Source organism: Myotis lucifugus, unplaced genomic scaffold, assembly GCF_000147115.1.
Source record: "Myotis lucifugus unplaced genomic scaffold, Myoluc2.0 scaffold_1587, whole genome shotgun sequence".
Lineage (NCBI taxonomy): Eukaryota > Metazoa > Chordata > Mammalia > Chiroptera > Vespertilionidae > Myotis > Myotis lucifugus.
The window spans coordinates 37,704-49,812 of record NW_005872635.1 but is presented as its reverse complement, the minus strand read 5'-3'; the positions used below and the strand labels follow the sequence as shown (position 1 = coordinate 49,812).

The following is a 12,109-nucleotide window of genomic DNA, read 5'->3' as shown; positions in this document are numbered from 1 at the left end:
CTACCATGCCAGGCAAGGTCGGGACTGGGGCCACGGCGCAGAGAGCCTCCTCCGGGTGCTTGACAGGCCTGTGGGCATCGACGGACAGACACTCACCCTCTCCTCTCACAGGCGTGCGTCCTGAATAAACGCTTGCAGATAAGCAGCAGAGAGATGTGGGGGACTCTCCATAGTGGCAAAAACTGGGAGCAATGCAAGTCTCCACTAGTGGGAGAACGCGTCAGTAACTGGTGTGTGCGCCACAGAACACAGCGCAGCGGTGGGAGTGAGGCCCGCAGCCGAGGGCGGCCTCCCGGGCACCCTCAACCCCCGAGCAAGTTACAGAATAAATAGCACTGAAATATAAGTGGGAGGATGCTTAGACCGTGGCGCCATTTACACGCGCCCTCCATATGCCCAGCTACAGGTGCTGCGTGGGGACACACGCCCACGGGTGTGGGTAATTCTTAAAGGAAAGCAACGGAATGAATTTAGGAAAATGATGTGGTGGATTGAAAAAAAAAAAAAAGGGCCGTGATGTTTGAGACCAACTCCCATCAAAAGGTGGACTCTCTCGCCCGCCCAGCCGGCGTGGCTCAGTGATTGAGCATCGACCTATGAACCAGGAGGTCACGGTTCAACCGATTCTAGGCCAGGGCACGTGCCCTAGTGGTGGGCTCGATCCCCAGGAGGGGGCGTGCAGGAGGCAGCCAGTGGGTGATTCTCTCTCATCATGGATGCTTCTATCTCTCCCTCCCTCTCCCTCTCTGAAATCAATAAAAAATATATTTAAAAAATAATAATAAAGAAGAGAGAGGGGCCGGAACCGGTTTGGCTCAGTGGATAGAGCGTCGGCCTGCGGACTGAAAGGTCCGCATGTATCTGGGCTGTGGGCACATCCCCAGTGGGGGGCGTGCAGGAGGCAGCTGATCAATGTTTCTCTCTCATCGATGTTTCTAACTCTCTATCCCTCTCCCTTCCTCTCTGTAGAAAAGTCAATAAAATATATTAAAAAAAAAAAAAGAAGAAGAAGAGAGAGGGACCGTGGGGAAACTGAGAAAAGGCTATTTTGGCAGAAGTGACCCTCTTCTTGGCCGTGTGGGCTGTGAACGGGGTTGTCTGCCATCATACCATTCTGATGGGACCCTGCTGCATACAGACACCCGCATACGGGAGACGTGATGCTGAGCAGCTCATCGGGAGAGGCGGGTGGCTGTGGGGCAAGGGGGCTCCGGCCTGGGAGGTGGTCGCTGCTTCGCTACCAGCCCTGGCGGATCCTCTCCCCCGCCCTCCCCTCAGAGCCACCGACCTCTCCACCAGCATGCTGACGGTGGGGCCTCGGGCCCCCGCGGCGGTCACCAGGTGGAGGGACGAGTCCGTGCACAGCACCACACAGGTCGTTTGGGACTTCACCGGCCCCTCGGGGTACACGTTCCGCCCCTCGTGGACCAAGTAGTGTTTCAGGAAGTGAATGCTTTGGCAGGAACACACCTCAGGAAGAGCGATGACCCCAAGAGGCAGTCCTGGGGGGAGAGAGGCACGCGTGCAGGTCGGAAAGGGGACAAAGGGCCCAGCCGGTGTTGTTCAGTGGTTAGCGTCGACCTAGGAACCAGGAGGTCACGATTCGATTCCTGGTCAGGGCACGTGCCTGGGTTGCGGGTTCCATCCCCAGTGTGGGGCCTGCAGGAGGCAGCCGATCAGTGATTCCTTCTCATCATTGATGTTTCTCTCTCTCTCTCCCTCTCCCTTCCCCTCTGAAATCAATAAAAATATTTTTTTAAAAGGGGGGACAAAGGGATGCAGCCCTGGTGCGGGATTGCAGCCAGCAAGGGCCTGAGGGACGTGAGGACAAAAATCAAGCAGTGAGTGCCCCCTTCAGGGGACCCCTTCTAAGTACCCCTTAGAACAGCGGTTCTCAACCTGTGGGTCGCGACCCCTTTGGCGGTCGAACGACCCTTTCCCAGGGGTCACCTAAGACCATCCTGCATATCAGATATTGACATGACGATTCATCACAGCAGCCACATTACCGTTATGAAGTAGCCACGACAATAATTTTATGGTTGGGTCACAACATGAGGAACTGTATTTAAAGGGCCAGAAGGTTGAGAACCACTGCCTTGGAAGCATTTATCAACATCCAGGAAGATGAAAACAAGCTATTGGAAGGGACTGTGAAGTTGTGATCGTTCTGCCCACCCACAGTAGCTGCTGGTTTCGAACTGATCGCTGGCCAGGTCTCTCAGCTTCAACAGCAAAGAGGTTCCTGCTGTCAGCAGGGGCTGGGGGAGCAGGAAGGAAGACTTGCTTGTTCTGAGAGCTTGAGGCGGGGTGGGGGGGAGGGCTAGGGCGTGTGGCACTGGGAGGTGATGTCTGTTGAATGAATTAGTGAATGAGGGGAAAGCAGGACCAGCCCTCCGAGGGGCCTTTAAGATCAGCAGGAATTCAGAGCTCCTGGAGTCTCGGTCCCTGGAGATACATCCGGGTGCCGGGCAGAGGGGGGGCTCACCTTCAGCCAGGTCCCACAGCGTCAGCACCCCGTCCTCGCAGGCCAGCACCAGGTAGGAGCCGCAGTCGCTGAGCTGAGACAAGGCAATGGGCGCCGCACAAGGCCACACGCCCTCGGGGTCTAAGCAGGAAGGACACACTCACCAGGCTGCCCCCCCAGGCCCCATACCCCCGTCCTCTCCACCGGCACCACCTGAGACCAGGCTAGCCTGCCCGTCGGGGACGAGGGCAGGAGCACCTGTGTGGACTCCCATCTCGCCCCCTCCGTGCAGCGCTAGCTCCTTGCTCGGGATGATAGAGCACGTCACACGCCTGTTAGGCTGCAGCTCATGATCAGTGAGCGCAGACGCCGTGGGAAGCGCTTTCACGCCTCGCTCCATTGGATTCCCACAGGGTCCTATGAGTGGGTCCTGCTAGCTCCCATTTTACAGATGAGGAGACTGAGGCACGGAAGTGGCTGATTTTCCCAAGGTCACCTAGGCAGTCAGCAGCGAAGTTTCTAACTCTCTATCTCTCTCTCTTCCTCTCTGTAAAAAATTAATAAAATATATTTTTATAAAATACAGCATAAGTGTTCCGCTCAAGGAAATACCACAGAGTGAACTGACTCGTGTAACCGTCCCCGTAAATATGTAAAAAACCAACAAATGTATTTCCTAAGGGCCTGTCGATGCCAAAGAGCTTTCACATACAGAACTCTGGGTTTTGCTGCTCACAGCCAATGGAGCAGGAGGCAGGATGGTCATTAACCAGCTCTGTGTTTCGGAGGAGAAGTCGGGGGATTGGGGTGTCAGGTGACAGGCCTGAGACTGCACAGTTCGCAGGCACTTGGGCCGGGCCGGGCTCTGGCCCTGGTCCTCAGAGGTCAAGGCCACCTTCTCCTGACCTTCGCTGCCCAGGGCCCTGGAGACCTGACTGGGCTTTGTCCCTGTTGACCTGTTGTCTTTGAGAAGCGGGACAAGCCCGGCCGCCGTGGCTCAGCGGTTGAGCATCGACCTGTGAACCAGGAGGTCACGGTTCGATTCCCGGTCAGGGCACATGCCCGGGTTGTGGACTTGATCCCCAGTGTGAGGCGTGCAGGAGGCAGCCGGTCAATGATTCTCTCTCATCACTGATATTTCTCTCTCTCTCTCCCTCTCCCTTCCTCTCTGAAATCAATAAAAAAATATATATATTTTTTTAAAAAGAAGCAGGACAGTTCTGAGACAGAGCCTCAGACCACACCACCACCCCCACGTCCCCCACGTCTGCCCGCACAGCTCTGGTCCCTGAAGCCACACTATGTGCCAGCCACGTGCTCTCGGCTAAGCTGGAGCAGGACCTGTTCCCAGGGCCCCGAGCTCAGGCAGCCGAGTACCAACTCTGTCCTTCAGGTTGCGGTTGAGTGAATAGAGGAAGAAGTTGTGCCGGCCCGTCCAGTGCACGCCGAGGACACTGGGGACCCCTGGGGAAGGAGAGGGGGGGCGTCAGTAAGGAGCCGGGGTGGCCATTGCCCAAGGGGAAGTCGGTTTGAAATAAAAAATGGTTTGTTCCGCCGGGCTGGTGTGTCTTTGTGTTTGAGCGTCGACCTATGAACCAGGAGGTCACAGTTCGATTCCTGGTCAGGGCACATGCCTGGGTTGCAGGCTCCATCCCCAGTGTGGGGTGTGCAGGAGGCAGCTGATCCATGATTCTCTCTCCTCATTGATGTTTCTCTCTCTCTCCCTTTCCTTTCCTCTCTAAAACCAATAAAAATATATTTTTAAAAAAGTGGTTTGTTTCCAATGGGCGGCACCCACCACAAGGGTGAGCGTCTCGGAGAGCAGGGGCGGGGCACCCCAGAGGGCTGCTCCTAGGCCAGCTCCTCTTCCTGGGAGGGACAGTGGCCGCAGCTGCCCTCGGCTGCTTCCACAGCTTCTAGATCATTCGTGTCCATCTGGCTGTCAGTGTTTTACTGATATTTTTAAAAATATATTTTTATTGATTTCAGAGAGGAAGGGAGAGGGAGAGAGAGGTAGGAACATCAATGATGAGAGAATCATGGATCGGCTGCCTCCCGCAGGTCCCCTACTGGGGACTGAGCCCGAGACCTCCTGGCTCCTAGGTCGACGCTCAACCACTGAGCCACGTGGGCTGGGCCGGCTGTCGGTTTTTAAATCACATCCTGTACGAAGTGAATTCATATCCAGAACAGCCTGGCACCCTCCCCTGAGGCAGGTCACTCCCGGAAGACAGTGCCAGCCCCATTCTCAGGGCCTCTGGGCCACAGCCGGCGCCGGCTTCCACCTGGCCCCCTCCCCCCACGCAGGGTGTGCTGCGGGGACCCCTCTGGGGGGGTCCAGATGCTGAGGCATTGCCCAGGGTGACTGGCCACGTGCCCAGGGCAGCCACTCCTTCATGGTCACTTACCTGGGGGGCTCTTGACCTCTGCTGGCATCACCGTTAGGCAGCTGTGAAAAAGGAAGTGGAACGTGGCCATGCTGGAGAGAGAGAGAGAGAGAGAGACTCGTCAGAGCCACGGCAGACTCCTTGGCAAGGAGCAAGGCTGGTAGTCTCGGTACCAGGACCGGAAATGGGGTCCAGAGCCCCGAGGCACATGGCATTCTGGGTGCAGGTCCTGGTGGGTGCAGGGGGCGGGGCTGTGGGACCCTCTCCCAGGCGGGACCAGCGCCCTCTCTGACCCGGGAAGACCCCTTCAGGACCAGGCTTGGGCCATATGCCCGAATGCCCTCTTATCCTGGGGGCGGTACAGCCATGCTGTGCTGAAAAATTGGCTCTGTTTTTTAAAGCCCCAATTCCTGATTTATAGGGCTGTGGCTTTCTGTGGCATAAACACTCTCGTGATGGACAGTAACCAGCGGTTTAACAGCTGCCTGCAGGTTCCTAAACGCCTCGCCAGGCAGCGCTCCCCTGAGCCTCGCTCATTCCAGCCCAGGGTGCAGCGGGGTGCAGGGGGCTCAGCCCCAGGGCTGTGTCCTGACGGAGCAAACTCAAGGCCCAATGAGGGCAAGATGAGAGCGTTCATGCCCAGTGGGTGAGCATCGACCTCTGAACCAGGAGGTCACGGTTCGGTTCCCAGTCAGGGCACACGCCCGGGTTCTGGGCTCCATCCCCAGTAGACACTTCCCAGGCTGGGGCTCTGCTTTTACCGTCAGGACATGGGGCGAGTGGGGCCCGCAGGAAATGGAGACAGATGTTAACGGTAGTGACTTACAGTTCTACGTCTAGGATCTTCCGTGTTGTCTAGATAACTAGGACAAAATGCTAAGAGATGGTATCATACCTAAAGTAGTATAATAAGCTGTTTGCCATCTCCACAGCTACTATCTATTCCTTCTTGAAATCCATGTTCTCAGCCTTTGTCCTGTTTAAAAAAATCTCAAAAAGATATGACTTCTCGCCCTGCCAGCATGGTTCAGTGGGTGAGCATCAACCTATGAACCAGGAGGTCATGGTTTGATTCCCAGTCAGGGGACATGCCCGGGTTGCGGGTTCGATCCCAAATAGGGGCCATGCAGGAAGCAGCCGATCAATGATTCTCTCTCATCATTGATGTTTCTATCTCTCTCCTGTTCCCTTTCTCTCTGAAATCAATAAAATATATATATATAGAGGCCTGGTGCACAAAAATTTGTGCACTTGGGGGGATCCCTCAGCCTGGCCTGTGCCCTCTCGCAGTCTGGAACCCCTCGGGGGATGTACACCTGCTGGCTTAGGCCTGCTCCCCCGGGGATTGGGCCTAAGCTGGCGGTCAGACATCCCTCTGGCAGCCCGAGAGCCCTCGGGGATGTCCACTTGCCAGCGGGGATCAGGCCTAAGCTGCAGTCGGACATCCTTAGCGCTGCTGAGAAGGCGGGAGAGACTTCCACCACCACCGCTGTACTGGCAGCTGGCAGCCTGGCTTGTGGCTGAGCAGAGCTCCCCCATGTGGGAGCGCACTGACCACCAGGGGGCAGCTCCTGCATCAAGTGACTGCCCCCTGGTGGTCAATGTGTGTCATAGTGACCAGTCATTCCCAGTTGTTCTGCTGTTAGGGTCAGTTTGCATATTACCCTTTTACTATATAGGATGACTTCTCGAACGATCTGCTGGAGTTCTCAGAGAGAAGCCCCAAACCAGAAGCTTTTAGACCCCGGATTGATTCAGGTCCTTGGGGAGAAGCCCTGGGGGCCAGGGCACAGGGTGAGGGCTCACCTGAGCGGCTCCTCCTCCCACTCCCCATCCAGGTACTTCCTGTAGGTGGCGTTGAAGACGGCGGTGTGCTGCTCCCACTGACTGTCCTTGATGATGTGGTTCTGGCCCGAGCCCAGCCCGTAGCAGCCCTCCATCTTAGCAAACACTTCCAGGGGGCTCTTAAATAGGCTGCCTGCGCGGGACATAGTCCAGAGTCGGCCAGACCGTCCGGCTCCCGCTTCCCGAGGCTCCCCTCCTTCCTCCACGCTTCCCAGCTCCTGCAGCATCCCGCCTCCTCAGAAACCCAGTCTCGCCTGCAACCCTCCGTCCGTCCGTCCGTCCGTCCGTCCGTCCATGAGCCCAGGCGCTGTCTTTCCCGGGCCTCTCTGCTACCCCCACGCTCAGGGAGCCCGGGCCACAAGCTGCTGCTCCTTCTGCTTCCGCGTCTCCCTCCCACCGCAGGTCCTCACCCCGGGTTACAGCATCTCCAGGGGATGTTCCCCACGTCACCGGAGACCTGAGGGCACGGTCGCTGTCCCACCAACCCAGCAGGCAGTCCTGTCCCTTTCTCTGTTTAGTTTCCTGCAACTACCTTCCTTTCCAAGGCCGCCTCCCTCTGTCAGTCACTGTCTTCATCACTCCCCTTCCCATAAGCTTTCGTTTCCTGCCTGTCATCTGTCCCTAAGCCCACAGGAAAACCGGGCGATTTCGTTTCTGGGTCCGCACCCCCAACTGTCAGGACTCGGTACTCTCTGGAACGTGCCCAGGCCCCTCAAGTTGCCTGCCGGGTCCCACGGTGGCCCGGATGCCCCTCCCCAGGGCAGCCACTGTTATCACTTCGCTGTGTAGCTCTCTACAGCAGGCTCCTCGTTGATAAGCTCACGGTAGCATATTCCATCCACGGATGGTCTAACCCAGTGATGGCGAACCTATGACACGCAAACTCATTTTTTTGGTTGATTTTTCTTTGTTAAATGGCATTTAAATATATAAAATAAATATCAAAAATATAAATCTTTGTTTTACTAGGGTTGCAAAGATCAAAAAATTTCTCTATGTGACACGGCACCAGAGTTAAGTTAGGGTTTTTCAAAATGCTGACACGCCGAGCTCAAAAGGTTCGCCATCACTGGTCTAACCGGTTCGTTATACATCGTTTTGCTTCCACCTGCAGAACCTACTGCTGACTGTACTGATGAATGAACTAACATGGGGTGTAGCAATGAATGAACTCCAGCACTAGCCGGTTTGGCCCAGTGGATAGAGCGTTGGCCTGTGGACTGAAGGGTCCCGGGTTCAATTCCAGTCAAGGGCACATGCCTGGGTTACAGGCTGGATCCCCAGTAGGGGATGTGCAGGAGGCGGCCGATCAATGATTCTCTCTCATCATTGATGTTTCTCTCTCTCCCTCTCCCTTCCTCTCTGAAATCAGTAAAAATATATTTAAAAAACAAACAAACAAACAAAAAAGACATGACAAGTCAATTAATATGTTTGGATTCTGATTCAAACAAACCGATGTAAAAAAAAAAATCTTAAAAAAATTTTTTTTTAAAAAAGGAATGAATTCCTATCAGCACCAAGAAAGACCTCTCTGTTTCATGGTCTCCCCATTCTGTTAGTTAACAGAATCCCTGTAACATTTATAACGTGTGTCTTTAGGTCCCAGAGTTTATCACTTAAAGAACATTTTCTCGCCCTAACCGGTTTGGCTCAGTGGATAGGGCGTCAGCCTGCGGACTCAGGGGTCCCAGGTTCGATTCCGGTCAAGGGCATGTACCTTGGTTGTGGGCACATTCCCAGTGGGGAGTATGCAGGAGGCAGCTGATCAATGTTTCTAACTCTCTAATCCCTCTCCCTTCCTCTCTGTAAAAAATCAATAAAATATATTTAAAAAAAAAAGAACATTTTCTCTCCAGAACTGTACTTGTGATTTAGATATTGCTGCCCATAAATAGAAAAGATGGGAAAGGTGGGAAAAGGCAACAAAAGGAAAAAACAATGCAAAATCAATGGCCAAAGGAGAGTATTAGTGGAATCATACTGGCCTGTAATGGGTTTGGGTGGCTTGATCTTCATTACCTGGACTGGAATACTCAACTTAAACTCCGCCAGACAACAGGTGCTTCCATCCTACAATAAGGAAAAGGCACAGCTAATAAGACCACAGAGGAGGGGAAAAAAAACCACCAGAATAATTCCAAATATGGCAGGCAAAGAGGGAAAAGGAAGAAAAAAACGGTAGGACGATAGAGAGTAAATAGCAAAGTGGTAGACTCAAACCCATGCCTGGCCGTGGCTCAGTGGTTGAGCGTAGACCTATGAACCAGGAGGTCACGGTTCGATTCCCGGTCAGGGCACATGCCTCGGTTGTGGACTCGATCCCCAGTAGGGGGCGTGCAGGAGGCAGCCGATCCGTTATTCTCTCTCATTGATGTTTCTATCTCTCTCCCTCTCCTTTCCTCTCTGAAATCAATGCAAATACATTTTTTAAAAAATACCTGCATTTCTGTATACTGAGAATAAGCTGTTTATATCAGAGTTTGGGAAATTCAGGGGAATGCAGGGCATGAAAGGGTTACATCAACCCCCAAGGGAAGAGAAATTGCCTGGGAGGCAAGAGGAAAGGCCCCCAGAGAAATGCCTAGGAGTCCTGGGTGGAGAGGCAACGCCCAGACCCGGGAGGGACTGAGTCCTGCTCCCGCAGCCACTCTGCCCGTTAACATCCGGTTTGAACCAGAGCGAATTGGTTTGGGAGACATGGCCAGGGTGACTGGCCTCCCTCCCACCCCCATTCATCTCCATGTCCCCAGGAGGGCTCATGCGGGATGGAGGGCCAGGGGAGGGAGAAACGCAGGCTTCCTACCGCTTGGAGCTGTTTGGGTTTTTTCTTTGGGTTCACAGCCAGTTGGGGGTGTTCCACTTCCTTGACCCAAGCCTCCTTGGGCAACTTGTACACGTCCAGCCAAGTGTCTCCAGCCCCTGCGTTGGGAAAGCCAGGGACTGTTGAGCAACGGCAGGCAGGCGCCACGTGTCCTCTGAGGACGGCCTGTCTCCTCAGAACCCCTGACACGGAGGCCGGCAGACACCCTCCCCCCCAACAGCAGGGTCCTCACTCCCGGAGAGCTGGGCTGCTCCCCCGAGGCCACCGCACCTGCACTGCCCCAGCAGCTTTTATTGGTTGGTTGATGGGTTTCAGAGAGGAAGGTAGAGAGAGAAACATCATGATGAGAGAGAATCATGGATCGGCTGCCTCCTGCACGTCCCCTATTGGGGACCGAGCCTGCAACCCAGGCATGTGCCCTTGGACCGGCATCGAACAGTGACCCTTCCGTCCACAGGCTGACGCTCTAACCACTGAGCACACTAGCTAGGGTGAACCCTAACAGTTTATAACCAGACTCTGCCGGGCCCGTCCCCAGGTGTTCCCCAATGGCAAACCCCACTGACATCTTGTTTCAGCGATTCCTCTCTGGGGAGGAAGGTGGCTCGTATGGAACCAGCAATGGACAGGGCTAGGCCGAGAAGAGGTTGGAACTGGGAGCGATGCCCCAAGAGAATCCTTCTGATCAATATTGGGCAGATGACAACCTGTGGGGGGGGCGGGCGTGGGACTTTGTCTTGTCATAGAAATGTGCGCGGCTCTGTACCGAGTACCTGCCCATTGGGGGAGGGGATGGGTTCCTGGCTAAAGGTTTCCTTCACAAAGTGCTCGTGGCCCTGGCCGGTGTGGCTCAATGGATAGAGCGAAGGCCGGCAGACTGAAGGGTCCCGGGTTCGGTTCCGGTCAAGGGCACGTACCTCGGTTGCAGGCTCCATCATCCCTGGCCTTGGTCAGGGTGCATGTGGGAGGCAACCGATCAACATGTCTCTCTCACATCGATGTTTCTCTCCGTCTCTCCTCCCTTCCACTCTCCCTAAAAAAATCAATGGAAAGATATCCTCAGGTGAGGATTAACAAAAAAAACAAAAACAAAAAAGTGATCAACTGGTCACCTTGACTTCAGAATTCTGGCCTCCAGAACTCTGGGAGAAAATAGTGATCTGTTGCTTTAAGCCACCCAGTGTGGCACTGTTTGGGCCGCCCTGGGAAACTGCTGCAGAATCAAAGTCTCCTTTGATGCATAAAGCGGTGTAAGTACACGTCTTCCTCAAGCACGTGACCTGGGAGGGACCCAGGAAACAATATCAGTAGAGGCCCAGTCCGGCCGGTGTGGCTCAGAGGTTGAGCATCAACCTATAAACCAGGAGGTCATGGTTCAATTCCCGGTCAGGGCACTTGCCGAGGTTGCAGGCTCCATCCCCAGTAGTGGGCGTGCAGGAGGCAGCCGATCCATGATTCTCTCTCATCGTTGATGTTTCTATCTCTCTCTCCCTCTCCTTTCCTCTCCGAAATCAATAAAAATATATAAAAAATAAATTAAATTAATAAAAAATAGAGGCCCATAAATCATATGTCTAAATATTCAAAAGTTAAAAAATCAAGCTAACAGTCCATTTGGAAGGAAGAAAAAAAAAGTCCATCACCATAGTAATAATTGCAACATTGCTTAAATCGGTGGGCAAAACTTTAAGAAGAAACAGGGTATTTGTAGAATCTCAAAGTATCTCCCCCAAGTGGTTTTCGATGACTGTGGTCGTTTCAGCATTCAGCTGAAAATTCTTTGGTTCTGCTGCCTCTCCCCTTCAGTGTGGCCTGGACATGGTGACTCCCTTCTGACAGAGTTTGGACAGAAGCAACACAGTGGCTCAGCCGGGCGGGGGTGGGGGGAGCCTGGCAGATGCCACTTTAACTAAATGTCAAGGTTAACATGGGCAGCAGAGAGTCACGTTGCTGTCACACTGGCCCTGGTTCGCTGCAGTGAAAAAAGCCCTTCACCTCTGCGTATCTTCCCCCAAATCCTTAAACCCCCAGTGGAACCACGAGAAACACTCAAACCATGAAATTGAGGGGACGTTGCACAAAACATCTGACCGGTGCTCTTCAGAAATGTCAAGGTCACGGAAAACAAGGAGAGACCAAGACACTGTCAGTCAGGAGTAGACTAAGCAGACGTGAGACTAGATGCAGTGTGGTTTCCTGACTGACCCTCAGAGCGAAAAAATTAGATTCGTGGGAAAACTGGTGAAATTGCAGGGGATGGGGTGGGAGGGAGAGAATATGTAATTAACTGTATTATACCACCGGGCCGGTATGGCTCCGTGGTTGAGCATCTACCTATGAACCAGGAGGTCATGGTTCGATTCCTGGTCAGGGCACATGCCCGAGTTGCAGGCTTGATCCCCAGTGGGGGGGGCGGGCATGCAGGAGGCAACCGATCAGTGATTCTCTCTCATCATTGATGTTTCTATCTCTCTCTCCCTCTCCTTTCCTCTCTGAAATCAATAAAAAAAAATTTTTTTTTAAATAGTATTCTAGCCCTAGCTGGTTTGGCTCAGTAGATAAAGCGTCAGCCCGCAGACTGAAGGG

General features: G+C 53.8%; 1 protein-coding gene across 1 annotated transcript in view; it reads right to left on the bottom strand.

The window, feature by feature from the left end:
• Positions 1-4: 4 nt before the first annotated feature.
• WDR93 (WD repeat domain 93) overlaps positions 5-12,109 on the bottom strand; it is a gene marked incomplete at its 3' end in the record, with an annotated part of 22,548 nt that continues 10,443 nt past the window's right edge. The window contains 8 exon segments of the mRNA XM_023748624.1: positions 5-68; positions 1,289-1,502; positions 2,489-2,608; positions 3,845-3,931; positions 4,876-4,946; positions 6,661-6,828; positions 8,684-8,794; positions 9,495-9,621. Of these exon segments, the coding sequence (XP_023604392.1) occupies positions 5-68; positions 1,289-1,502; positions 2,489-2,608; positions 3,845-3,931; positions 4,876-4,946; positions 6,661-6,828; positions 8,684-8,794; positions 9,495-9,621 (962 nt within the window).